General features: G+C 42.2%; 1 protein-coding gene across 3 annotated transcripts; it reads left to right on the top strand.

Moving 5' to 3' along the window:
• Window positions 1-14,216, top strand: LOC111979372 (butyrophilin subfamily 2 member A1). Of its 3 annotated transcripts, none has more exons than XM_070448791.1 (6): window positions 1-250; window positions 3,266-3,324; window positions 11,233-11,319; window positions 11,474-11,785; window positions 12,437-12,582; window positions 12,848-14,216. In XM_070448791.1, exons 1-6 carry the CDS (start codon window positions 237-239, stop codon window positions 12,902-12,904), a joined length of 675 nt encoding a protein of 224 aa, XP_070304892.1. In that variant the 5' UTR covers window positions 1-236; the 3' UTR covers window positions 12,905-14,216. The 3 variants fall into 3 exon arrangements, with proteins under 3 accessions (XP_070304892.1, XP_023865650.1, XP_023865643.1); XM_024009882.2 differs by having other exon boundaries at window positions 11,008-11,319; window positions 12,851-14,216; XM_024009875.2 differs by having other exon boundaries at window positions 11,008-11,319.
• The last annotated feature ends 12,605 nt before the right edge of the window (window positions 14,217-26,821 follow it).

Here is a 26,821-nt window from a genome sequence, read left to right as displayed (position 1 = left end):
GAGCATTCAGTGAGCGCACACTGGAAACTAGCTGAGGAGTAGGATTGATCCGAGCGTTCTGATCTTAACGGCAGTCAAATACACAAGCTAATTGCCCAATTTCTGGAACCGTGACGTCAAAGGAAAAAAATTCGACAGTTGACACTGCTGACTCACTCTTTCCACGTTTGCCGTCCATCGCGGATTCACGCCAAACTTTGATCTCCTGCTTACATTCATTATAATTTCTGCAGAAAATGGAAAACTATAGGTAAGTTAATGATAATATGTTCATGCAATATACTTTGACTAGAACGGTAGTAAGAAATGGAAGTGAATTTAATGTATTATGTGTGGGCGGAGGGAATTAAGCTATGATTCATATTTCACATCACRAAACATGATTCACTTCATTTTAAGGGGTCTTTATTACAGTGTGAATACACGTCTTGTAGTTAATTGTCATTACAACATGTGTTGTAACTGGTGTTAATTGCAGTGTTTAATTACAGGGGTTTTAACAACAAATGTTTGTTACCATGCTTGTCACAAATTCACCCATGTAGTGTTTAGTTTCATAACTGCATCCGATTAATTAATAACTGTCACAAGCTTTTAATATCATGTGGACAGATACACTGGGTGTCCAATATTACAAGGGTTGGGGGGTCAATAGGCTCKAATTACCTACCAGTGAATGTGCACTCTTCAAAGTCGTTGCTAGCACATGCCCCCAAAAAGTGTACCATGTGGGTTAACTTGGTTGTTACATTACAACCTTATTATGAATTTGATTTTTTTTTAAATCCCCCTCAATCTACACACAATACCCCATAATGACAAAGCAAAAACAGGTTTTTAGACATTTTTGAAGAAGAAAAACAAAACTATGAAATATCACATTTACATAAGTATTCAGACCATTTACTCAGTACTTTGAAGCACCTTTGTTGCACAGCTTTTTTCAAGTCTCTCCAGAGATGTTCAATCGGGTTCGAGAGAGAGAGAGAGAGAGAGAGAGAGAGAGAGAGACTTGTCCCGAAGCCACACCTTTGCCCCAGTCTGAGGTCCTCAAAGCAGGTTTTCATCAAGGATCTCTCTGTACTTTGCTCCGTTCATCTTTCCTTCGATCCTGACTTGTCTCCCAGTCCCTACCTTCAATGCTTCAGACATTTTTTGGTAACCTYCCCYAGATCTGTGCCTCGACACAGTMCTGTCTCGTAGCTCTATGGACAATTCCTTCGACCTCATGGCTTGGTTTTTGCTCTGACATGCCCTGTCAACTGTGGGACCTTATGGTGTGTGTGCCTTTCCAAATCATGTCCAATCAATTGAATTTACCCCAGGTAGACTCCAATGAAGTTGAAGAAACATCTCAAGGATGATTGATGGAAACAGGATGCACCTGAGCTCAATTTTGAGTCTCATAGCAAAGGTTTGGAATATTTATGAAAATAATGTATATTTTTTATAAATTTGCTAAAATCTCAAAAAACCTGTTTTCGCTTTGTCGTTATGTGTGTAGCTTGATGAGGAAAACAATTAATTTAAGAATTTAAAATAAGGCTGTAACGTAACAAAATGTGGAAAAAGGGAAGGGGTCTGTAGACTTTCCGATTGCACTGTAGATGCCCTCACCCACTAGTGACATAATGCTGACTTTACTTTGGTCTGACCTCGCTACAGGCTTTCCAGCAAGAACCAGGCAGATGTGTCCATATTCAGAGTTTTATTCTCTAGTTCACCACCACACATTAGCACACACACATAGAAGTGATTTTTGTGTGGTTCTAAGGAAAGACAGAATAAACTATCATTAGGATCCATATACAAGAGGCTAATGAAATATACATACAATAGTAAAGAGATGACGTGATATATATGGCATGCTGTTCTAACAATGGATGCTATAGTATAACATGCAAACACTTGGATATTCACACAGCATGAATATATACAGTATGTAGCCAGAGAGAGAAATAGAAGGCCTAGGCACTTAAGATGTATGGCCTTCAAGCCTCCCGAGTGGCGCTGCGGTCTAAGGCACTGTGTCACTACAGATCCTGGTTCAATCCCAGGCTGTGTTGTAGCCGGCCGCGACCGGGAGACACATGAGGCGTCGCACAATTGGCCCAGCGTCGTCCGGGTTAGGGGAGGGTTTCGCCGGCTGGATTGTCCTTGTCCCATCACGATCTAGCGACTCCTGTGGTGGGCCGGGCGCAATGCACGCTGACACTGTCGCCAGGTGTACGGTGTTTCCTCCGACACATTGGTGCGGCTGGCTTCCGGGTTAAGCGAGCATTGTGTCAAGAAGCAGTGCGGTTTGGCGGCGTCGTGTTTTGGAGGACGCACGGCTCTGTTTTGGAGGACGCATGGGACAAGAATGTAACTACCAATTGGGGAGAAAAAGGGGTACAACTAAAATTTAAATAAATAATAAAAATAACAACAAAAAAAAGAAATATTTATGGCCCTCTCTTAGGCCTGACTACAGATCTTATCCGATCTAAAAAGGCACTGTTACTAGGCTCCTAGGCCGTAAATCAAAGTGCACATGCAGATAGGATTTGGCCATTCCCTCACCTCTAGAAACTCTGCAATGTTGCCCTTTAATACAGCAGTATCATCTAAGGCTATACATTGCAGCGGTAACATACAAACAATATAAACCGGCTAACCACACTAACCCGAGGTAGCATGCATGCCAATGGACGCACACAACACTTTAGTAAGGAAACAGCATGTCACCTGCCATCTTTCTCAAGACGGCAGGTGAACACGCTCTAACTTGGTGTATGAACAGAGGTGTGAAGTGTCTGAAGGCCAATCGGATTGAGAGGGCTGGCATTTTTTACAATACCCGCACTGTATCTGCGAGCTGTTGGCTAGAACGCACGTGGGATGGAAACCCAATTAACTTTTATTTTCTATTCGGTACCTGGGAATTTAACTACAGAAGTAATTTTTATATGCACTACTATAGGTAATCACGCACAGCATTTTACCAGCAACAAGGCAATTTGATGGAAAATGCGCAAGAACATTTGCATATTGTTGTTATGCAGATTTTAGAATATTTGTGTGAAAATCTGTCGCCAATTGGATGGAAACCTAGCTAGTGTCTCCTTTTTACATTTATGTTCTAAACAATATCCTAAATCTAAAGCAATCCACCAATCAGACAATATTAACCCACCACCTATCCTGCAATGCAATTTGTGATTCTATTATGGTTCTTCATGTTAATCAGCAAGCCTCTGACATATGTATCCATTTTCACCTTCAGAACACACATTGTCATGTGGACTGTCCTGTGGTTAGTAGCAGTCTTCCTGTGTGCCTCAGGTAAGTTATTCTCATTGCCTCAATAGAGACATGGTGTAGATGCAAAGTTTAGGAGGGGTAGTAATGGTCAGCAATACATCTCAATTGCTTATAGTGTTATGTTGTCTTAAACTCATGTCTCTTGTTGCAACACATCCTCAACCTCTGTGGATATTCAGTATATCTTCAACTGAGACATGGTTCTGAGGTGAAGGTTGTTGTTTCTGGTTCCCTCAATGAAGACTGTTTATCAAGCAGAATCTTCATAATTGCAGTTCCTCAAACCTTTTAGTCACACCCACACATTCTCCCACACATCCTCAGTTCTGCTTTCTACTCCCCCTCGTGTGTGTGTGTGTGTGTGTGTGTGTGTGTGTGTGTGTGTGTGTGTGTTTAAAGTAACATCCCATTCATCCATCTATGTGTATGTCAAATCAAATCCAATCTTGTCACATGCTCCAAATATCCTTCCACATGTCACACATCCTCAGTTCTCCTTTCTACTTCCCCTCCTGTGTGTATTTACAGTAACATCCCATTCATCCATCTGAGTGTGTCAAATCAAATCCAATCTAATGTTATTTGTCACATGCGCCGAATACAACAGCTGTAGACCTTACCGTGAAATGCTTACTTACCAGCCCTAAACCAACAATGCAGTTTWAAAAAAATGTAGTTAACTAAATATTTAGTAAATAAAATAAACGTCACCAAACGCCACTTGCTCTGAGACTTGAAGTAGGGTTTCCCCTTGCTCTGCAAGGGCCGCGGCTTTTGTGGAGCGATGGGTAACGACGCTTGGTGGGTGTCAGTTGTTGATGTGTACAGAGGGTCCCTGGTTCGCGCCCGAGGTCGGGGCGAGGGGACGGTCTAAAGTTATACTGTTACATTGATGCTGTTGACCCGGATCACTGGTTGCTGCGGAAAAGGAGGAGGTCGGAAGTGTAACGGATGTGAAATGGCTAGCTAGTTAGCGGGTACGCGCTAATAGCGTTTCAATCGGTTACGTCACTTGCTCTGAGACTTGAAGTAGGGTTTCCCCTTGCTCTGCAAGGGCCGCGGCTTTTGTGGAGCGATGGGTAACGACGCTTCGTGGGTGTCAGTTGTTGATGTGTGCAGAGGGTCCCTGGTTCGCGCCCGAGGTCGGGGCGAGGGGACGTACTAAAGTTATACTGTTACATTTACAGTAAAATCCCAGTCATCCATCTACAATACTATTATTATTTTCACATGCACGTATACACTTCTCTTTGTATATCAAGCAGGCCCACACACATTGTCCTTTGAGAGAGAAAGATATCACTTTTGCTATTGCTGCTTGACAGCTTCAGKACAAGAAGAGACTTGATCAGCAGAAAGTTGTTTACTCCGAATGGGAAACATTTTTTTAAATATTTTTTTTATATGTTTATATTGGACAAATTCAGCCTGGGTCTTGCCAGGACACACAGCCAGCCCTGCCACAGGCATCCTGTGTAACACAGCTGAAGTCAAGCCTGGGTGGGGGGGCTTGACTTACTACAAGTTTAGATAGCTGTCCTCTAGACAAACTTACCAATCTAAAAACATTTAGCTGACAGGGGCTAATTGAGTGACTGTTGATGCACAACCAAATTCTCGAAATTGCACCTTGTATATTCTATTATTCTAACTTTCAACAGTAAGTTGAGACCCCAACTGAGTTCCTGTGTGTGAAACTGGTCCGCGGGCCTACAGAAGGGGGGCCGCATGCCAGTTGCCCATCCCTGCTCTAGGCCATTGTCATAGTCCTGGAGGGCCGATGCCGCTCGTTTTATAGTCAATAAATCCATGAATTCCCTTAACCAAATATCCATGCTAAGCACTGAAGTATTGTCCGTTTGACTGTTAGGAAGGCCAATGCAATGATACGTTGCGTGGTTCTAGGTTGGATATTGTCCACCCTACTTCCTAACAGGCACACCACAAGACAAAGTGGGATACATACACTCAACATATAATCTACATCAGGCAAATCTTTTAACGACTGGACATTTCCAAAACAGATTCATTGGTGTACCAACCTCACCGCAGCCATGCCAACACACATCTGAAAGGCTTTGATCCATGTTTTTCAACCTGTGTAGTGTGATATAATCCCTGTGCAAGTCCTTCATTTTAATAATTGTATACCTTAGACAGTTGGATATGGATGTTGTGTTTTTCCATATTGCATCCCACTGTGCTGCGGTGAGAGATATACCCAAGTCCTGTTCCTAGTGTATCGGAGTAAGGATGTTGCTGTTAAGGGAGGAGTGGCCAATGGGCTTGTATAAGGCGGAAACCATTCCTTTCCCATTAGCAGCATCCCTCAGTTTGTTGTCCATCACACTTTTAGATCCCACATCAATACCCTTTGAGGAAATACATTTTATTATTGACTTGAGCTGTAAATAGGGTGGAAATGCTATATCATTCAGGCCAAACTCTGCAATCAACTTTTTAAATGGTATGATATCACCATCCCTTACGACCTGCCCCACCTGACTGATGTTTTGGCATTGCCAGGTAATATTTACCAATGTCTGTTTCCCAGCAGTAAACAAGGGGTTGTTCCCTATTGGACATGAAGGGAGGGATGCTCCATTGATAGATAACCTTTTATGAAGCATCTTAGCCACTGCACATGGAAACTCCAGTAGTAGGTTATTTATCTTACAGTGGATCTTGGGGTAATACCGTAGTGATAAGGAGATTGACTTATGTTCTGTCACAGTTTTCTCCTCTAGCCACTCCCAGCTGCCTGCTATTGTCCCATTTCTATTCCCCCATGACAATAGGTATATTGCATTACAAAACAAGTAATACTAATAAACATCAGGAASACCTAATCCACCCTTGCTTCTTGACATGGACAGTTTTTATGGTTAATTCTTGGTTTCTTCTCTTTCCACAACAAGCCAGAAAATAAACTACGTATCTCTTTAAACCAGTACTGAGGGAACTGAAGTGGTATAGCTGACTTAAGGAACGATAGTCTAGGGAGTATGTTCATCTTTATCACTGCTCTACCCCATAGTGATGAAGGTAAAACTGTCCATCTCTTAATCTCAACCCTAATGGTTTTTAGGAAACCTGGTCCATATAGATCAAATATCTTACTGATCGGTGACCTGATATTTATCCCTAGGTATTTCATACCTTGTGGTTTCCATATGAAGGGAGGTGTGGTTCAGTGGAATATCCTCACTCTTACTCTAATTCACTTTATATCCAGAAAATTGGTCAAATCCTCTTATAAGCTGTAGCACCTCGGTAAGGAACAGCTGGGATTTGAAGGTGTTATTAAGATATCATCAGTGTATAGGTTGGTTTTCAAGTCATGACCATGTTATGTGTGATGATTGTGAGGTGCTATACAAATTTGACAGACACAAGATGGGGACTTCAAATAGGCCTATTGCACGTCAAGAGAACTGTAGCCTACAGATGGGTTTAATGGAAACTGAAATCTGGACACTGACTGTAGGTCTATAACCTCTCATATAGCCTTAATTTTAACTCCTGCAGAATTAAGCATTTATTGCAGTAAAATTTTACACCAAATGTAGGCAAATATTTGACTTGGCAACAGGAGAGGAAAAATATGATTTATTTCCTTCAGCATCTTGAGAGAATGCAAATGCACCTATACAGACGTTATGTAGGTGTCACCTATACAGACGTTATGTAGGTGTCACCTATACAGACGTTATGTAGGTGTCACCTATACTCCCTCTCCGGCACCAAAGGGGAGCATCAGGGAGTGGTTTTTTGTGTGTGTTGGAAGGTGACGTCGGATCAGAGTTTACACACCAATCATTTTTTTTACCACTACATCACTGTCTAGCGGTAGACCTATTTGAAGTTCATGGTAAGGGTGACCATCCCGTTTTCCCCGGGACAATTTCAGCCCTATTTCAGGTGTCCTGACTTTTCAGGTTACAAAAAAGGTAAATTTGTCAGTTTGACGCATCAATTAATATAGGCCTAATCAATGGCAATCGCCGAATGTCATTAGGCACACATTTTGGTGTTTTGTAAACACCCAATAGAGACCCCCCCCCTAATTGAAATCCTATGCAGTCTTGTCTGTTGTTTTGTAGTTTGATAATGAGCTTTGTAATTTATGCTTTGGTGTAATTGTTATGTATTGAAATCTCAACACTAATATTCAACCTTAAATTTTGGGTTAAGTTTTTTTTGGAGGGGAGGATGGTTGAGGTGAGGAGGAGGATTATTTAAGATACTGTTTGAAGAGGTAAGGTTTCAAATAAAATCTCATTTTATTTGTCACATGCGCCGAATACAACAGGTACAATACAAATACAACAACCTTACTGTGAAATGCTTAGTTACAAGCACTTAACTCTTATTTTTGGCTAAGAAAATATTTACGAAATAACAAGAACGAGGCTATATACAGGGGGTACCAGTACCGATTTCAATGTATGGGGGTAGAGGTTTGTCACGATCCTCTTCCTGGAAATGATTGGACCAAAGCGCAGCGTGGTACGTGTTCATGATATTTTATTAAATCAGAACAATTGAACAAAAATAACAAAGAGAAAAATGAACAGTTCTGTAAGGTAACTAAACTATACAGAAAACAACTACCCACAAAACACAGGTGGGAAAAGGCTGCCTAAGTATGATTCCCAATCAGAGACAACGATAGACAGCTGCCTCTGATTGAGAACCACACCCGGCCAAACACACAAAGAAATAGAAAATATAGAAATAAAGAAACTAGAATGCCCAACCTAGTCACAAGGTTGACAAGGGCGTGACAAGGTTAGTGGAGTTAATTTAGGCAATATGTACAATAAGGTAGGTGTAAAATGACTATGCATAGAGAATAAACAGCGAGTAGCAGCAGTGTTTTAAAAATAAATAAATACATACATTTAAAAAGGGGGGGCAATCCAAATAGTCCAGGTAGCCATTTGATTAGCTGTTCAGCAGTCTTTTGGCTTGGGGATAGAAGCTGTTAAGAAGCCTTTTGGACCTAGACCTGGCGCTCTGGTACCGCTTGCCGTGTGGTAGCAGAGAGAACAGTCTATGACTAGGGTGGCTGGAGTCTTTGACAATTTTTAGAGCCTTCCTCTGACACCACCTGGTATAGAGTTTGTTTTTGGAAGATGGGAAGGGACTCTGCAGTCCTAGCTTCAAGGGGAAGCTGGTTCCACCCTTGGGGTGCTTGGACTAAGCTGAGCGGGAGCGGGGTGACATGAGAGAACTTGGGAAGGTTGAAAACCAGGCAGGCTGCAGCATTTTGGATAAGTTGCTGGGGGTTTGATGGCATAAGAGGAGCCCAGCCAACAGCGAGTTGCAGTAATCCAGACGGGAGAGGACAACTGCCTGGATTAGGACCTGCGCCACTTCCTGTGTGAGATAGTGTCGTACTCTACGGATGTTGTAGAGCATGAACCTGGAGGAGCGGGTCACTGCTTTGATGTTTACAGAGAACGACAGGGTGTTGTCCAGGGTCACGCCAAGGTTCTTTGCACTCTGGGAGGGTCGACACTGTGGAGTTGTCAACCTTGATGGAGAGGTCTCTGAGTGCGCAGGCCCTCCCCGGGAGGAAGAGCCCCTTCAAGGTTGCGCTTAAGGCGGTGAGCCAACATCCAAGTTAAGATATCTGCCAGGCCTTCAGAGATGTGTGTCGCCACCTGGGTGTCAGAAGGGGGGAAGGGGGAAATGCGTGTTATCCGCATAGCAATGATAGGAGAGACCATGTGAGGATATGACGGAGCCGTGTGACTTATAGAGAAAAGAGGAGAGGGCCTAGAACCGAGCCCTGGGGGACACCAGTGGTGAGAGAGAGAAAGGGAAACAAAGTAGTGATCAGAGACCTGGAGGGGGGTTGCAGTGAGATTAGTAGGTGAGTAGCCTCTAGTAAAGATGAGGTCAATTTGTAAGTCGCTCTGGATAAGAGCGTCTGCTAAATGACTTAAATGTAAATGTAAATGTCAAGCATATTGCCTGCCTTGTGAGTTGGAGGGGATTGGGGAAATGTGAGGTCAAAAGAGGCAAGGAGGGGAAATAGTTGGAAAGAAATGAATCCAAGGCCGACGTCATGAGGTTATGTGTTTAAAGTAATAACCTGTCATCATTTCTAATCTCTCAAAACATGATGTCAAATATGATCTCATACATCACCTGCACCGCCAGCTAAGAGAAACGAGTCTCTGGTCGGATTAAACCAAGATTGAAATCTTTGGCCTGAATGCCAAGTGTCACGTCTGGAGGAAACCTTGCACCATCCCTATGGTGAAGCATAGTGGTGGCAGCATCATGCTGTGGGGGTGTTTTTCAACGGCAGGGACTGGGACACAGTCAGGATCGAGGCAAAGCTGAATGGAGCAAAGTACAGAGAGATCCTTGATGAAAACCTGCTCCAGAGCGCTCAGGACCTCAGACTGGGGTGAAGGTTCACCTTCCAACAGGACAACAACCCTAAGCACACAGMCAAGACAACGCAGTAGTGGCTTCGGGACAAGTCTTTGACTGTCTTTGAGTGGCCCAGCCAGAGCCCGGACTTGAACCKGATCAAACATATCTGGTGAGATCTGAAAATAGCTGTGCAGTAACACTCCCCATCCAACCTGACAGAGCTTGAGAGGATCTGCAGAGAAGAATGGGAGAAACTCCCCAAATACAGGTGTGCCAAGCTTGTAGCGTCATACCCAAGAAGACTCGAGGCAGTAATCGCTGCCAAAGGTGCTTCAACAAAGTACTGAGTAAAGGGTCTGAATACTTATGTAAATGTAATATGTATTTTTTAAAACCTGTTTTTGCTTTGTCATTATGGGGTATTGTGTGTAGATTGATAAGGGGGGGGGGAAACGATTTAATCAATTTTAGAATAAAAATACCTAACAAAATGTGGGAAAAGTAATGGGGTCTGAATACTTTCCGAAGTCACGGTAAACATTCAAAATCCTATTTTCCCTAAACCTGACCGTAACTTTAACCCCAAAATCTAATCTTAACCCTAACTCCTAAACCTAATTCTATCCCTAACACTAATTSTACCTTAACCCACTAGAAATAGCATTTGAGCTTGTGGGGACTAACAAAATGTGTTTGTGTTAGTTTACTATTCGTGTGTGGCATATACCCACAAGTATAGTTAAACACGTCCATAGATGGATGACTGGGATTTCACTGTAAACACACACACATACAGGAAGAGTAGAAAGGAGAACTGAGTGTGTGTGTGTTTACAGTGAAATCCCAGTCATCCATCKATGGACGTGTTTAACTATACTTGTGGGAGGAGTAGAAAGGAGAACTGAGGAAGTGTGGACGTTTGTGTGGGTGTGATAAAAATGTATAGATACAATTGACTAAGTCAGATTTAAGATTCTGCTTGATAAACAGTCTTCATTGAGATATAAAGTGTGTGTGCTTGTGTGTGTGTGTGTGTGTGTGTGTGGTTCCAATAATGTGCGGTATCATGTTCATTGGCAAACAATGTGTTGTGATATTGCACAATAACCGTTATGAGAGAAACCACATACCTCCTTTTTAAAGTTTGGTTCTTCTTGTTTATTGTGCTCCTCTGTACCAAGGGGAGATTTTGTTGTTGTTGCCATTTCTCAATGTTTTTTCTTATCTTGTTAAAGACCAATGCAACTTCCCTAAAACATTATTGAAATTAACCTTGAACCTGCTCAACTGGGCTTTAAAAAAATATTCTAGCCCATTTGGAGCCGCTCCAAGCTATTGTGGGACAAAACGTCCTCCTGCAATGCCCCTGCAAGAAGAGAAACGAGAGAATGGACATTAAATGGCAGTTAGAAGACCATACCACCGTGCTTCACCACAGTGGAAGACATAACACCACAAACATCGGGGAGGGATATCAAAACAGGGTCAGTCTCTTTCAGAATGAAGATAAGGACAACTGTTCCCTGCTCCTCTCAGGCATCACTGTCGCAGACAATGGGATGTACAAATGCTTCTTTCAAACCGAGACTTTGGTCTACATTCACATCACTCTGCATGTGATTGGTAAGACATTTGTTTTGCTTGTTTGTTTTTTTGTTGTTGTTCATTGTCATTCTGCTAATGGTTGATTTATTTGTGTTCCCCCCCCCTTTTCTACTTCATAAATGACTCCATTTCAGGCATGCTGTAGTTGATTTATCTCCTCTCTCCTCTCCAGCCAACTACAGTGTCTGTATGTACCAGGTACTAGACCAGGCTTCGGGGGGTTCCGGATGGGGAGAGGGGTTCGTGGTGTACCAGTGTAAAGCCAACGGGGGATACCCAAAGGGCCAGATTCACTGGAAGATGGATGGACATCCTCTCGTGAACACCTCCAGGAGGGATGAGACCCACCTGGATAACTCTACAGGACTCTACAGTCTGACCAGCAACCTGACCATGGATCGGAGTCAGGGTGAAAAACTGCAGTGTATGGTGGAGAACACAGACCAGGCTTCTAAACTCAACTCCACCTGCAAGGAAAAGCCTGGTGAGTACAGGAGACTAGTGACACCAGTAGCCATAACACTGTAGCAGTAAATCATGGTACTGTAGTCAGGGTCAGGAGTTTCAGTCCCATAGTGATTTCATTGAAGAATGTTGGTTAGTCTCAGCTTGTACCCAAAAATCCCAAAACATCTGCATAGGAATGCATGAGAATGAAAAGCTAGGAGTGGGTGCATGCGTATGTGTGTGAAAGTGCATGAGGGTGGGGCAATCTAGGGGCATGCACAGGCATAAATACAGAAAAGGAAAAACAAACTCTAAGCTAGAGTGAAACTACAGAGAAACAACAGCGTTATCTTTGGGACTAAACTATTAGTATTACCAATGTGTAGATAATAGTGTTTCCTCTGACTGAACACAAATGTTTGGATAAAAATGAAGAAGCTGGAATACACAGTGATGTGTTGAAGAGTAGTAGACAAAGAAAGTTACACTGCTGTGACAAATAGGGAGGAAGTTAAGAGTTTCATTTGGAAAACCTTCTCACCACTTGGTCAAGTTACACTAAGAGGTCTGCCTTTTCAAATTCCTCAGCTTTTTGGCCTCTCCGTCTCTCATCTAAAACACGTTTTTGGAGCATTTCATAGTTTGTATTAACTATTTCTAAGTTTTCTGTTTCCTCTCTGCTTTCCAGTGCACAATAGAGAGAGTCTATTTGAGAGTCCTGATAAAGTAGCAGTAGCAGCAGGTGTGTCTGTCAGCATGGTTGTGATGCTGGTTGCGGGAGTCCTGCTGGTGATCTTCTTACTGGCTAGATGTCACCGGCGTGAAACGTCAACGGTGAGCCCTTGTCCTTATTATACCACTGTGATATGTGTCCAAGTGTTAATGCTGCTTGGATCTAGAAAAAATGCCAGTATCTGGGCACAAATCAGAGCGCATACTGCAAAGGTGTTCGAATTAGAAATAAAAAAAGACTAATAAGACTAACAAACCTCATACCGTACTTGCACATTCAATTTGATATTGATGCACCTAAATAGTGATTGAATAGATCAGTTTCAGTCCTTGTGTGTGATTCATGTTTTGTTTTCCCTGGAAGAAGCAGAGAGACAYGGAGGAAAGAAGCGTGACCCAGCAGTTGAACATGTATGAACACTGAGTGTGTGGAGCATCTTCTCCCTCTGATACAACAATCTCTCCTCAACTGACGGACGACAAAATGGAGGGATGGTGACTTGCAACAAGACAAACTTAAACTTAAAATAATGCCTGTGTTCAAAGTAGCAGCATTGAGCAATGTATTGTACTGTCATGTCTGAACTATATTCTGTGGCCGTTATGAAACGAGGCAGGAAGTGAAAGAAGTGGAGAACAGCATGATGGGAGAAATGACTGGTCAATGGACTGAACATGAGCTGAACTCAGTAAATGAAGTCCAGAGAAATCCCAAGAAATAAAGTAGACCTAAGGCAGCCTGTATATTGCAATTATAGAGTTTACTAACTACAGGTGCATTCACATTTCTAAGAAGAGAAGCAGATGATACAGGACTACTATAATTAACAGCCATCATGGAAACTCTTGTTACATACATCTACTGCATGTTCCTGCTGTTACCCATTTGAATCATGTTGATAATTCAGGTTGATAATTCGTTTTCATGTACAGCAGTCATTTCACCATTTAAATGTGAATTTAATTATCTGAATATGTGAAGAATTTGACATGATCAATGTTTTCATTGCTGCTTATTATTATGAAGCTTGCTGTGAAACAAGCATGCCATGGAATGACTAAATCAAAAGATTAGTAACACTTTGGTCCAGGGTCCGTTTTGTTGTATTATTAACCATATTGGTTAAGCTTACAACACAGGAAGAGCTGATCGGAAATCAGGGAAATAAAATGACTTTTTATAGGTCTTGTCCCGAGGGACTAGAGGGACCAGTACAAGTTTCACATCTGTGTTCATATTTATTTTGTGAGAAGACAAAAAAAACTACAGACATTATACAAATACACATATATACTATATCCTCCCACCCCTTTCCACCCACATGACCTGCTTATTTGAGTACAAATATCAAAGTAGTGTTTGATATTTGTTGATACTTGGTTGCCTGGGTGTTAGGTACAGTGTAGTTAGTCATCATTAAGCAGTAAGAGATTGGCAAGACAAGGGATTGGTTTAGATAAAATGCTTGATAGTGATGAAGCCACAGATTGCCAAAAGGAGAACATCTGTTTTAATACTTTTATACCACTTGTATTTTATGCTGTAAGTGACAATACTGGCTGTTTTTCTGTGTGTGAAAGTATTGTTTAATCGTTTTTATGTGTTTGTAGTGTTGGAAAGTAGCTGAAATTCTCTGCCCTCTTCCCTCTTCGTGTTTCTTTTTCAAATAAACTGTATGCACTGTGAATATGAAATGAGATATTAAATGCCGTAATAAACCCTATATTAAAGCACAGCATTGATTGTCACTGCTACGCAGATGATACCCAACCTCCCGTTTCTGTGTCACCAGAGGACTCCAGCTCCACGGATACATTATTAGACTGTTTTAGTGAGTTAAATACTTGGACGGCTCACAACTTCCTCCAGCTAAATCAAGACAAGACCGAGGTACTTATTGTTGGAGCCAGAGCACAGCGAGAGAATCTAGCAGCATATTTTAATTCACAGGCAATAAAGATAAAACACCAGGTAAAAACCTAAGTGTTATTTTTACATTCTGAAGTAAATTTTGAATCACACATTAGGAATGCGACCAAAATTGTTTTTTACCACCTGAGGAACATTTCGAAGGTGTGGACGTTTCTCTCAGGCTGATACAGAGAGACTCATCCATGCTTTAATTACATTCAGGTTTGACTACTGTAATGCTCTCCTGTCTGGTCTACCAAAGAAAGCCATTGGTCAACTGCAGAACATACAGAATGCTGCAGCATGGGTACTGACCAAGACCAGACGGAGAGCACACATTACACCGGTGTTAAGGTCTCTACTGGCTGCCTGTGAGTTCTGTAAAGCACATTGCGTTGCAGTCCATGTCTGAAATGTTCTGTATAAAAAAAGCTTGATTTGATTAAATGTCAAAATAAACGCAATATCAAATGCTACATTCTAATTGTCCGTCTGTCTGAGATTCCCTCTGCCACATTGACTTTAAGGATTTGCTCTTTGCAAGAGTCAATTCAGTTTCAACACTATATTTCCGAGACCAATTAAAACCTCATTAAATTGTTGACTTAACTATGGCATGCCATCAGTCAAGCAAGTCAAGTAAGTCAACAATTGAATGCGATATCTCAGCTTACTCATCATCATAAATCAACCTTGGCCTGATTTCTACTAGAGCGGACGGGTATATTGTAGTCTTGTTCATGTAAACAATAAAGGTTTCACGTTAAGCTATACTAGACCTCAGCTAAAAGCTGCAAAAGAAGGAGTTATCTTACTATAACCTTAATCACAAGTTTTAGATTGTTTTATCTATAGTTTTATAATAGATATTAAACGATGTAGCTATATAGTTTACACAGGGCACACCCATACTCATAATAGTTTATACGTGTRTTACAGTAACCACAGGAGTATGTCAACCTCCACCTTCACTGGTTTCTCTTCTAATACTACTAACAGATGGTATTACCTACTATCCATCTACTATGTACTTTGAATGTCAATATTTGACTAATAATAACTTAAAATATATACATCCTTGACAGATGTCTTTGTACGTGTCCTGGAAGTTTCATGATCAAGATAATGTTCTCTCGAGATACAATGATCTTTGTTCAAGATAATATCAAAGAATAAAATCTGAAAGGTCAAGAGCACAGGAGGTTGGTGGCACCTTAATTGGGGAGAGCAGGCTAGTGGTAATGGCTGGAGAGGAATAGTATCAAATACATCACACACATGATGCCATTCCATTTGCTCTGTTCYAGGCATTATTATGAGCCGTTCTCCCCTAGTTCCTGTGGTGAAGAGTGGATATGAGAGGGTTAGCTACTTCCTGGTTTGCCTAGTTTGATCATAGTCTGTTGTGGCAGTGGGAACTCCCTCTGCCTCTGTCTAGAAAAGCCTGTTTGTATAATCCTCAGAGGACAACTTCGGCTTAACATTTAGTAATCAAGGGTAATCAATGCTTCCCACTGTCGTGTCAAGTTGGCTGGTAAACCATTCTTGATACGCTCGGGAAACTGTTGAGCATGAAAAATCCTGTAGCGTTGCACTTCTCTACACAAACCGGTACGCCTGGCACCTACTACCATACCTTGTTCAAAAGCATTTAAATCTTTTGTCTTGCACATTCACCCTCTGAATGGCACACATACACAATCCGTGTCTCAACTGTCACAAGACTTAAAAATCTTTCTTTAACCTGTCTCCTCCTGTTCATCTACACTGATTGAAGTGGATTTAACAAGTGACATCAATAAGGGATTATAGCTTTCATCTGGTCAGTCTATGTCATGGAAAGAGCAGGTGTCCTTAAATGTTTTGTACAATCAGTGTATATACAGTATACAGTTGAAGTCGGAAGTTCACATACACTTAGGTTGGAGTCATTTAACTCGTTTTTCAACCACTCCACAAATTTCTTGTTAACAAACAATGGTTTTGGTAAATCGGTTAGGACATCTACTTGCTGCATGACACAAGTAATTTTTCCAACAATTGTTTACAGACAGATTATTTAACTTATAATTCACTGAAGTTTACATACACTAAGTTGACTGTGCCTTTAAACAGCTTGGAAAATTCCAGAAAAATATTTCATGGCTTTAGAAGCTTCTGATAGGCTAATTGACAATATTTGAGTCAATTGGAGGTGTACCTGTGGATGTCTTTCAAGGCCTACCTTCAAACTCAGTGCCTCTTTTCTTGACATCATGGGAAAATCAAAAGAAATCAGCCAAGACCTCAGAATTTTTTTTTTAGATCTYCACAAGTCTGGTTCATTCTTGGGAGCAATTTCCAAATGCCTGAAGGAACCACCTTCATCTGGTCAGTTAGGATCACCACTTTATTTTAAGAATGTGAAATGTCAGATTAATAGTAGAGAGAATGATTTATTTCAGATTTTATTTMTTTCATCGCATTCCCAGTTGGTCAGAAGTTTACATACWMWYWRWKWGTATTTGGTAGATTTGCCTTTAAATTGTTTAACTTGGGTCAAACGTTTCGTGTAGCCTTACACAAGCTTCCCACAATAAGTTGGGTGAATTTTGGCCCATTCCTCCTGACAGAGCTGGTGTAACGGAGTCAGGTTGTAGGCCTCCTTTCTCGCACACGCTTTTTCAGTTCTGCACATAAATGTTCTATAGGGTTGAGGTCAGAGCTTTGTGATGGCCACTCAAATACCTTGACTTTGTTGTCCTTAACCCATTTTGCCACAACTTTGGAAGTATGCTTGGGGTCATTGTCCATTTGGAAGACCCATTTGCGACCAAGCTGTAACTTCCTGACTGATGTCTTGAGATGTTGCTTCAATATATCCACATAATCTTCCTTCCACATGATGCCATCTATTTTGTGAAGTGCACCAGTCCCTCCTGCAGCAAACCACCTCCACAACATGATGCTGCACCCCCGTCTTCACGGTTTGGGATGGTGTTCTTCGGCTTGCAAGCCTCCCCTTTTTCCTCCAAACATAACGATGGTCATTATGGCCAAACAGTTCTATTTTTGTTTCATCAGACCGAGGACATTTCTCCAAAAAAGTACGATCTTTGTCCCCATGTGCAGTTGCAACACGTAGTCTGGCTTTTATGGCAGTTTTGGAGCAGTGGCTTCTTCCTTGCTGAGCGGCCTTTCAGGTTATGTCGATATAGGACTCGTTTTACTGTGGATATAGATACTTTTGTACCTGTTTCCTCCAGCATCTTCACAGGGTCCTTTGCTGTTGTTCTGGGATTGATTTGCACTTTTCACACCAAAGTACGTTCATCTCTAGGAGACAGAACGCGTCTCTTTCCTGAGCAGTATGACGGCTGCATGGTCCCATGGTGTTTATACTTGCGTACTATTGTTTGGACAGATGAACGTGGTACCTTCAGGCGTTTGTACCCCCTGTATATAGCCTTGCTATTGTTATTTACTGCTGCTCTTATCTCTTACTTTTGTAATGTATTTTCTTAACACTGCATTGTTGGTTAAGGCTTGTAAGTAAGCATTTCCTGTAAGGTCTACACCTGTTGTATTCGGTGCATGTGACAAGTAACTTTTTTTTTTTTGATTGTATTCCTGCGTTGTGTAATCTCAGATGAAATGTTTTTGTGGTTTTGATTGCATGGGGTTGATCAGCTTTAATATTGTGTTTTTTATAAATGTAATTATCTGCATTATTTCCAATCCCCTATATATTTTGGGGTAAATATATATATTTATATTTTTCTCCTTTATTTTCCCCTAACGCTACCACCCCCCCACCCACCCCCTAATTGGAGTGAACTGATGGACAAAATACAAAAGGCTTCAACTTCAAATCAAATCAAATGTATTTATATAGCCCTTCTTACATCAGCTGATATCTCAAAGTGCTGTAAAGAAACCCAGCCTAAAACCCCAAACAGCAAGCAATGCAGGTGTAGAAGCACGGTGGCTAGGAAAAACTCCCTAGAAAGGCCAAAACCTAGGAAGAAACATAGAGAGGAACCAGGCTATGAGGGGTGGCCAGTCCTCTTCTGGCTGTGCCGGGTGGAGATTATAACAGAACATGGCGAAGGTGTTCAAATGTTCATAGATGACCAGCAGGGTCAAATAATAATAATCACAGTGGTTGTCGAGGGTGCAACAGGTCAGCACCACAGGAGTAAATGTCAGTTGGCTTTTCATAGCAGATCATTCAGAGTATCTCTACCGCTCCTGCTGTCTCTAGAGAGTTGAAAACAGCAGGTCTGGGACRGGTTGCACGTCCGGTGAACAGGTCAGGGTTCCATAGCCGCAGGCAGAACAGTTGAAACTGGAGCAGGTCAGGTGGACTGGGGACAGCAASGAGTCATCAGGCCAGGTAGTCCTGAAGCATGGTCCTAKGGCTCAGGTTCTCTGAGAGAGAGAGAGAAAGAAAGAAAGCTGTCCTTGAAACAGTCTTGATATGTTCGTCAAAAGAGAGATCAGGGTCCAGAGTAACGCCGAGGTCCTTCACAGTTTTATTTGAGACGACTGTACAACCATCAAGATGAATTGTCAGATTCAACAGAAGATCTTTGTTTATTGGGACCTAGAAGAAGCATCTCTATTTTGTCCGAGTTTAAAAGTAGAACATTTGCAGCCATCCACTTCCTTATGTCTGAAACACAGGCTTTCAGGGAGGGAAATTTTGGGGCTTCACCATGTTTCATCGAAATGTACAGYGTCATCCGCATAGCAGTGAAAGTTAACATTATGTTTCCKAATGACATCACCAAGAGGTCAAATATAGTGAAAACAATAGTGGTCCTAAAACGGAACCTTGAGGAACACCGAAATTTACAGTTGATTTGTCAGAGGACAAATCCATCCACAGAGACAAACTGATATCTTTCCGACAGATAAGATCTAAACCAGGCCAGAACGTGTCTGTGTAGACCAATTGGGGTTTCCAATCTCTCCAAAAGAATGTGGTGATCGATGGTATCAAAAGCAGCACTAAGGTCTAGGAGCACGAGGACAGATGCAGAGCCATGGTCTGACGCCATTAAAATGTAATTTACCACCTTCACAAGTGCAGTTTCAGTGCTATGATGGGGTCTAAAACCAGACTGAAGCGTTTTGTATACATTGTTTGTCTTCAGGAAGGCAGGGAGTTGCTGCGCAACAGCTTTTTCAATTTCTTTTGAGAGGAATGGGAGATTCGATATAGGATGATATTTTTTTATATTTTCTGCGTCAAGGTTTGGCTTTTTCAAGAGAGGCTTTATTACTGCCACTTTTAGTGAGTTTGGTACACATCCGGTGGATAGAGAGCCATTTATTATGTTCAACATAGGAGGGCCAAGCACAGGAAGTAGCTCTTTCAGTAGTTTAGTTGGAATAGGGTCCAGTATAAAGTTTGAAGGTTTAGAGGCCATGATTATTTTCATCATTATGTCAAGAGATATAGTACTAAAACACTTGAGTGTCTCCCTTGATYCTAGGTCCTGGCAGAGTTGTGCAGACTCAGGACAACTGAGCTTTGGAGGAATACGCAGATTTAAAGAGGAGTCTGTAATTTGCTTTCTAATGATCATGATCTTTTCCTCAAAGAAGTTCATGAATTTATCACTGCTGAAGTGAAAGCCATTCTCTCTTGGATAATGCTGCTTTTTAGTTAGCTTTGCAACAGTATCAAAAATACATTTTGGATTGTTCTTATTTTCCTCAATTAAGTTGGAAAAAAATAGGATGATCGAGCAGCAGTGAGGGCTCTTCGATACTGCACAGTACTGTACGRTACTGTCTTTCCAAGCTAGTCGGAAGACTTCCAGTTTGGTATGGTGCCATTTCCGTTCCAATTTTCTGGAAGCTTGCTTCAGAGCTCGGGTATTTTCTGTACACCAGGGAGCTAGTTTCTTATGACAAATGTTTTTTGTTTTTAGGGGTGCGACTGCATCTAGGGTATTRCGCAAGGTTAAATTGAGTTCATCAGTTAGRTGGTTAACTGATTTTTGTACTCTRACGTCCTTGGGTAGGCGGAGGGAGTCTGGAAGGGCATCTAGGAATCTTTGGGTTGTCSAAGAATTTATAGCACAACTTTTGATGATCCTTGGTTGGGGTCTGAGCAGATTATTTGTTGCGATTGCAAACGTAATAAAATGGTGGTYCGATAATCCTGGACTATGAGGAAAAACATTAAGATCCACAACATTTATYCCACGGGACAAAACTAGGTCCAGATTATGACTGTAGCAGTGAGTAGGTCCGGAGACATGTTGGACAAAACCTACTGAGTCGATGATGGCTCTGAAAGCCTTTTGGAGTGGGTCTGTGGACTTTTCCATGTGAATATTAAAATCACCAAAAATGTGAATACTATCTGCCATGACTACAGAGTCCGATAGGAATTCAGGGAACTCAGTGAGGAACGCTGTATATGGCCCAGGAGGCCTGTAAACAGTAGCTATAAAAAGTGATTGAGTAGGCTGCATAGATTTCATGACTAGAAGCTCAAAAGACGAAAACGTCTGGGKTTTTTTGTAAATTGAAATTTGTTATCGTAAATGTTAGCAACACCTCCACCTTTGCGGGATGCGCGAGGGATATGGTCACTAGCGTAAACCGGGAGGTGAGGCCTCATTTAACACAGTAAATTCAATCAGGCTTAAGCCATGTTTTAGTCAGGCAAATCACATCAAGATTATGATCCGTGATTAGTTCATTGACTATAACTGCCTTTGAAGTGAGGGATCTAACATTAAGTAGCCCTATTTTAAGATGTGAGGTATCACGATCTCTTTCAATAATGGCAGGAATGGAGGNTATAACTGCCTTTGAAGTGAGGGATCTAACATTAAGTAGCCCTATTTTAAGATGTGAGGTATCACGATCTCTTTCAATAATGGCAGGAATGGAGGTCTTTATTCCAGTGAGATTGCTAAGGCGAACATTGCCATGCTTAGTTTTGCCCAACCTAGGTCGAGGCACAGACACGGTCTGAATGGGGATAGCTGAGCTGACTACACTGACCGTGCTAGTGGCAGACTCCCCTAAGCTGGCAGGCTGGCTAACAGCCTGCTGCCTGGCCTGCACCCTATCTCATTGTGGAGCTAGGGGAGTTAGAGCCCTGTCTATGTTCGTAGATAAGATGAGAGTTGTGAGACTCTGCTGTAGAGCTCATCACTTCCCCTAACTGGGAGGGGGCCAGAGAATTACTCGATGCCGACATCTTTCTAGCTGATTTACACGCTGAAGCTATGTTGCGCTTGGTGACCTCTGACTGTTTCGTCCTAACATCGTTGGTTCCGACGTGGATAACAATATCCCTATACTCTCTACACTCGCCAGTTTTAGCCTTAGCAAGCACCATCTTCAGATTAGCCTTAACGTTGGTAGCCCTGCCCCCTGGTAAACAGTGTATGATCGCTGGATGATTCGTTTTAAGTCTAGTACTGCGGGTAATGGAGTCGCCAATGACTAGGGTTTTCCATTTGTCAGAGCTAATGGTGGGAGGCTTCGGCGGCTCAGACCCCGTAACGGGAGGAGTAGAGACCAGAGAATGCTCGGCCTCAGACTCCGACCGGTTTCTGTTTCTGTCAGCTGAATGAGCGACACCGGTTGAGCATTCCTACAGCATTTTCTCCCAGAAGCCATGAGAAAGTTGTCCAGCTGCGGGGACTGTGCGAGGGGATTTATACTACTATCTGTACTTACTGGTGACTCAGACGCTGTTTCATCCTTTCCTACACTTAAATTACCCTTGCCTAACGATTGCGTCTGACGCTGGGCTTGCAGCACAGCTATCCTCGACGTAAGGCGATCGTTCTCCTGTATATTATGAGTGCAGTGACTGCAATTAGAAGGCATCATGTTAATGTTACTACTTAACTTCGGCTGGTGGAGGTCCTGACAAACCACKTCCAGATAAAACGTCCGGAGTGAAAAAGTTGAATGAAAAAAAGTTGAGCGAGGGAAACACTAAATATATAAACAGTAATTAAAAAGTAAAAACATTAAAGTTGGCAGGTAGCAAAGTAAGGTTAGCAACAAAANAAAAGTTGAGCGAGGGAAACACTAAATATATAAACAGTAATTAAAAAGTAAAAACATTAAAGTTGGCAGGTAGCAAAGTAAGGTTAGCAACAAAACGCACAGCAGCACGTAAACAAGTCTACAAGTTGTGTCACTACAAGAGTGTCATAAAGTAAAGTATTTAAAATATGATGGCAAATAGTTAATTACAACAAAGGATTTAAGAAACAAACTTACAAACGAAAGGAAACTTCTTGGCAGAGAAAAAAGACATTTGAATAAATGTGGGTTTTGACACTCATGTAGGTGTCATAACAGCCATAAAATAACTCTATATATGTCACAACAGGTGTAAATATGTGTTTGACAGTGTTCTGACAATATTATGACAGGTTATGACAAGTTATGTCAGCTTTTATGACATGGTTATGACCGTGTCATAATGTGTTATGACGTTAGGTGTCAAGTGTTAACAAACATGCTAATAACGGTCCTCTTAGTACATCAGGAAAAAGGTTTGATATACCTCAACTGGTATGCCATCCAGCCCAGGAATTTTCATGGACTTCAAGGCTTTAATTGCATCAAGAAGTTCCTCCTCCGTAATTGGGCCTTCACAATTAACTTTGGTTAGTGGAAATTGAAACTAAAACATATTAAAGTACTTTACTTCCTCTTTCAAAATATTGTTTGCTGTATCATGGGTGACAAGTTGCAGTAAATTATTTTTGGTAGCATTTATATGTTGAAGATTAATAAAGAATTTGGTGCATTTTTCTGCATATTCCATCCAGTTGCTGCAAACTTAGCTATACTTGAGTGTCTGAATAGGGGAGGAACTGAAGTGGAAACAGGAAGAGCAGATGAGAGGGAGCAAAGATGAGCAGTGAAGCTTAACAAGACACATAGTTTTGTGTAAGATATCAAACATATCCTTGACGGCCCTCTTAATCCTCCCAGCTGTGTTTGTTTTTGCACTGGAGAGGTAAAGTGCACTGTAGCCTACACATCACACATACCATTGTCTCGTTCATCTCCCAGGGCTGAGTATTTCAGTGAATCCTACCTATTTCTATGGACTTATGATAACCCTTTCCTCATTGTCATTTAATGTAATTTATCCTGATTTGGCCCAAGCCATGTGTATAAGGACGCTAAATGGTTCAGTTTGGTAAAGCCACAGATGATCCATTATATTGACCAGATCAGTGGCATAGCCAGAAATTCGTTGGTGGGTGGAACAGGCACAACTGCGATATACCAGGATGTCACCTGTCCTATATATCAGTACCCTCGTAAGAACCTAAGCATTACGAAAGTTCTATTCGATCAAATAAGCCACACGTAGAAAATAAGCCATTCAATTTGACCCTCTCTCATTGACCTCCATACAAAAACTCCTCTCTTGGTGAGTGAAAAAAACTAAAAGATGCCCGGGTGGCGCAGTGGTCTAGGGCACTGCATCGCAGTGCTAGCTGCGCCACCAGAGTCTCTGGGTTCACGCCCAGGCTGGGCTGGGTTCGCGCCCAGGCTCTGTCGCAGCCGGCCGCAACCGGGAGATCCGTGGGGCGACGCACAATTGGCATAGCGTCGTCTGGGTTAGGAAGGGTTTGGCCGGTAGGGAGGGTTTGGCCGGTAGGGATATCCTTGTCTCAGTATGTAAAAAAAATGTAATAAAATGTATGCACTCTACTGTAAGTCGCTCTGGATAAGAGCGTCTGCTCTTGGCCGGTAGTGATATCCTTGTCTCAGTATGTAAAAATGTAATAAAATGTATGCCCTCTACTGTAAGTCGCTCTGGATAAGAGCGTCTGCTCTTGGCCGGTAGGGATATCCTTCTCAGTATGTAAAAAATGTAATAAAATGTATGCACTCTACTGTAAGTCGCTCTGGATAAGAGCGTCTGCTAAATGACTAAAATGTAAAATGTAAATGTAAGATGCCACCTGCTGGAGAAGACAGATTGTGGGCCCAGTTATCCCTCTCCCTTGGGAAAGACTATGGACATGCCTGGTACCCAAATTTACAGCCTGGACAGCTTCTCATAGACTAGACGTAACATATTAAAGGTAAATCCGGGACACTGAAATTATTCTGATAATTATTTAGTTAGATAAGACAAAAATGAAATGAGGGTGGATGGATGGGTATATAACGCAAACATCTAGCAACCCAGATATTGCGTGTTAAATCTCATCATGGACAATTTTAGCTACTTTGCAACTACTACTTTTTGGCTACTTTGCACTTACTTAGCATGTTAGCTAACCCTTCCCCTAACCTTAACCCTTTTAACTAAGCCTTCCCTAACCCTTTAGCCTAACTCMTAACCTTAACCCTAACCCCTAGGGCTAGCTAACATTAGCGTTAGCCACCTTGCTAATGTGAGCCACAACAAATTGGAATTCATAACATACACTATAAATACTGAAGTATGTGAACACCCCTTCAAATGAGTAGATTGGGCTATTTCAGCGGCACCCATTGCTGACCGGCATATAAAATCGAGCACACAACCRTGCACTCTCCATAGACAAACATTGGCAGTGAAATGGCATTACTGAAGAGCTCAGTGACTTTCAATGGAGCTCTGTCATAGGATGCCACCTGTCCAAGAAGTCAGTTTGTCAAATTTCTGCCTTGCTAGAGCAACAAYGGCTCAGCCGCAAAGCTCACCGAATGGGACCACCGAGTGCTGAAGCGTGTAGCGCGTAAAAATCATCTGCGCAATGCCAAGTGCTGGCTGGAGTGGTGTAAATCTCGCTGTCATTAGACTCTGGAGCAGTGGAAACGCTATCTCTGGAGTGATGAATCACGCTTCACCATCTGGGAGTCCAATGGACGAATATGTAGGCAGTATAAGCCATCTGCTGCTGAAGTGGCTCACATTTTCAGAAAGAAGATGGGCCTGCAATGGGGAGACATGGAGGGCGACTTTGACCTCAACCTCCAATGGGACGCAGGAGGAGCCTACCAGACCCAGTTGACAAGCCTTAGGGATAGGCTGAAATTGTTAAATCCTGCCAGGACTGACTGGCCAGCAAAAAAACAATTGCACTCAGAAGAAATATCACTGCCTGGGGGACTATCAAAAACGCCTGGAGACGTGCTTCAGACTGAACAGTGGCATGGTCTCTGGCACAGATGCATACAGACATTTGATGAAAGACTTCTTAGTCCGAGGACTGAAGGAGGAGWTCCAGAAAATGGTCAGAACCACCTGCATCAGTTGTGAGACGGAGCCAATCGACACTGTGGTCCAGCACTGCAAGCATGCAGAACGCCAGGTGGGTGAGAGGCAGGAGGAGAAAAAGAAGGAGAGGGAGGTGAAAGGCCAGAAGTTACAGGCTGCCCAGCTGACATTCTATCAAGGGCAGGCTGAGAAGGGACATGGTGGTCAGCAGTGAGGTGCCCATAGAGGAAGAGGGGGTGCCAAGAATGACAGAGTCTGCTTCACATGCGGAAAACTGGGACATTATGCAAACAACTGGGATCAGGGCACTGCTCAACAAGGCACGGGCTAACCATGGAGAGGCGAGGCAGGGGAGGACAGAGGGTTAGAGGAACCCCAAGGGGGGCCCCAGGAGTAGGAGGAGAAGGAACGCCCTGGATGACAAGACCACCTCCACAGACGACACTGTACAATCCAGACTATCAAAACGGATGTGAGGTAGAGACAGGGGCAGACAAAGGGGAAGTTGACACAAGTTGGAAAGAGGAAGTAGCTGAGGGACAAGAGTCAATTTTTCTTAAAAACCACTCTACAGTAAAAAAAGGAACATAGTGTGGAGTCAATAATTTTTATTTTTGATACTGGGGCTGCAATATCTGTAATTAGCTGTAAGGCTATGGAAAAACTTCCCATGTCTAGTGAATTGTGTGACAAAGATTACCAGCATCAGTTCCTCTTTTCTGATCACTGTCCTATAAATCATTAAGATAACATGTGAAGCAGATGGGTTGACAATGACTCATGAGGAGGAAGCTAATGTCTGAATTTTGTGACTGGTAATATTCATGAGCGTTGATTCTTTAGAACTTACACGACACAAGTCAGTTAAGAACAAATTCTTATTTACAATGATGGCCTACCAAAAGGCCTCCTGCGGGGATGGGGGCTGGGATTAAAAATAAGAATATAGGACAAAACAAACATCATGACAAGAGAGACACCACAATACTACATAAAGAGAGACCTAAGACAACATAGCATGGCGGCAACACCACATGACAACCACATGGTAGCAACACAACATGACAGCAGCAGAAAACATGGTACAAACATAATTGGAAACAGACAAATCAAATTTTATTTGTCACATACACATGGTTAGCAGATGTTAATGCGAGCGTAGCGAAACGCTTGTGCTTCTAGTTCCGGCAGTGCAGAAATATCTAACAAGTTATCTAACAATTCCC

Source organism: Salvelinus sp. IW2-2015, linkage group LG2 (genome assembly GCF_002910315.2).
Source record: "Salvelinus sp. IW2-2015 linkage group LG2, ASM291031v2, whole genome shotgun sequence".
Lineage (NCBI taxonomy): Eukaryota > Metazoa > Chordata > Actinopteri > Salmoniformes > Salmonidae > Salvelinus > Salvelinus sp. IW2-2015.
This window is presented reverse-complemented; position numbering and strand designations above follow the sequence as displayed.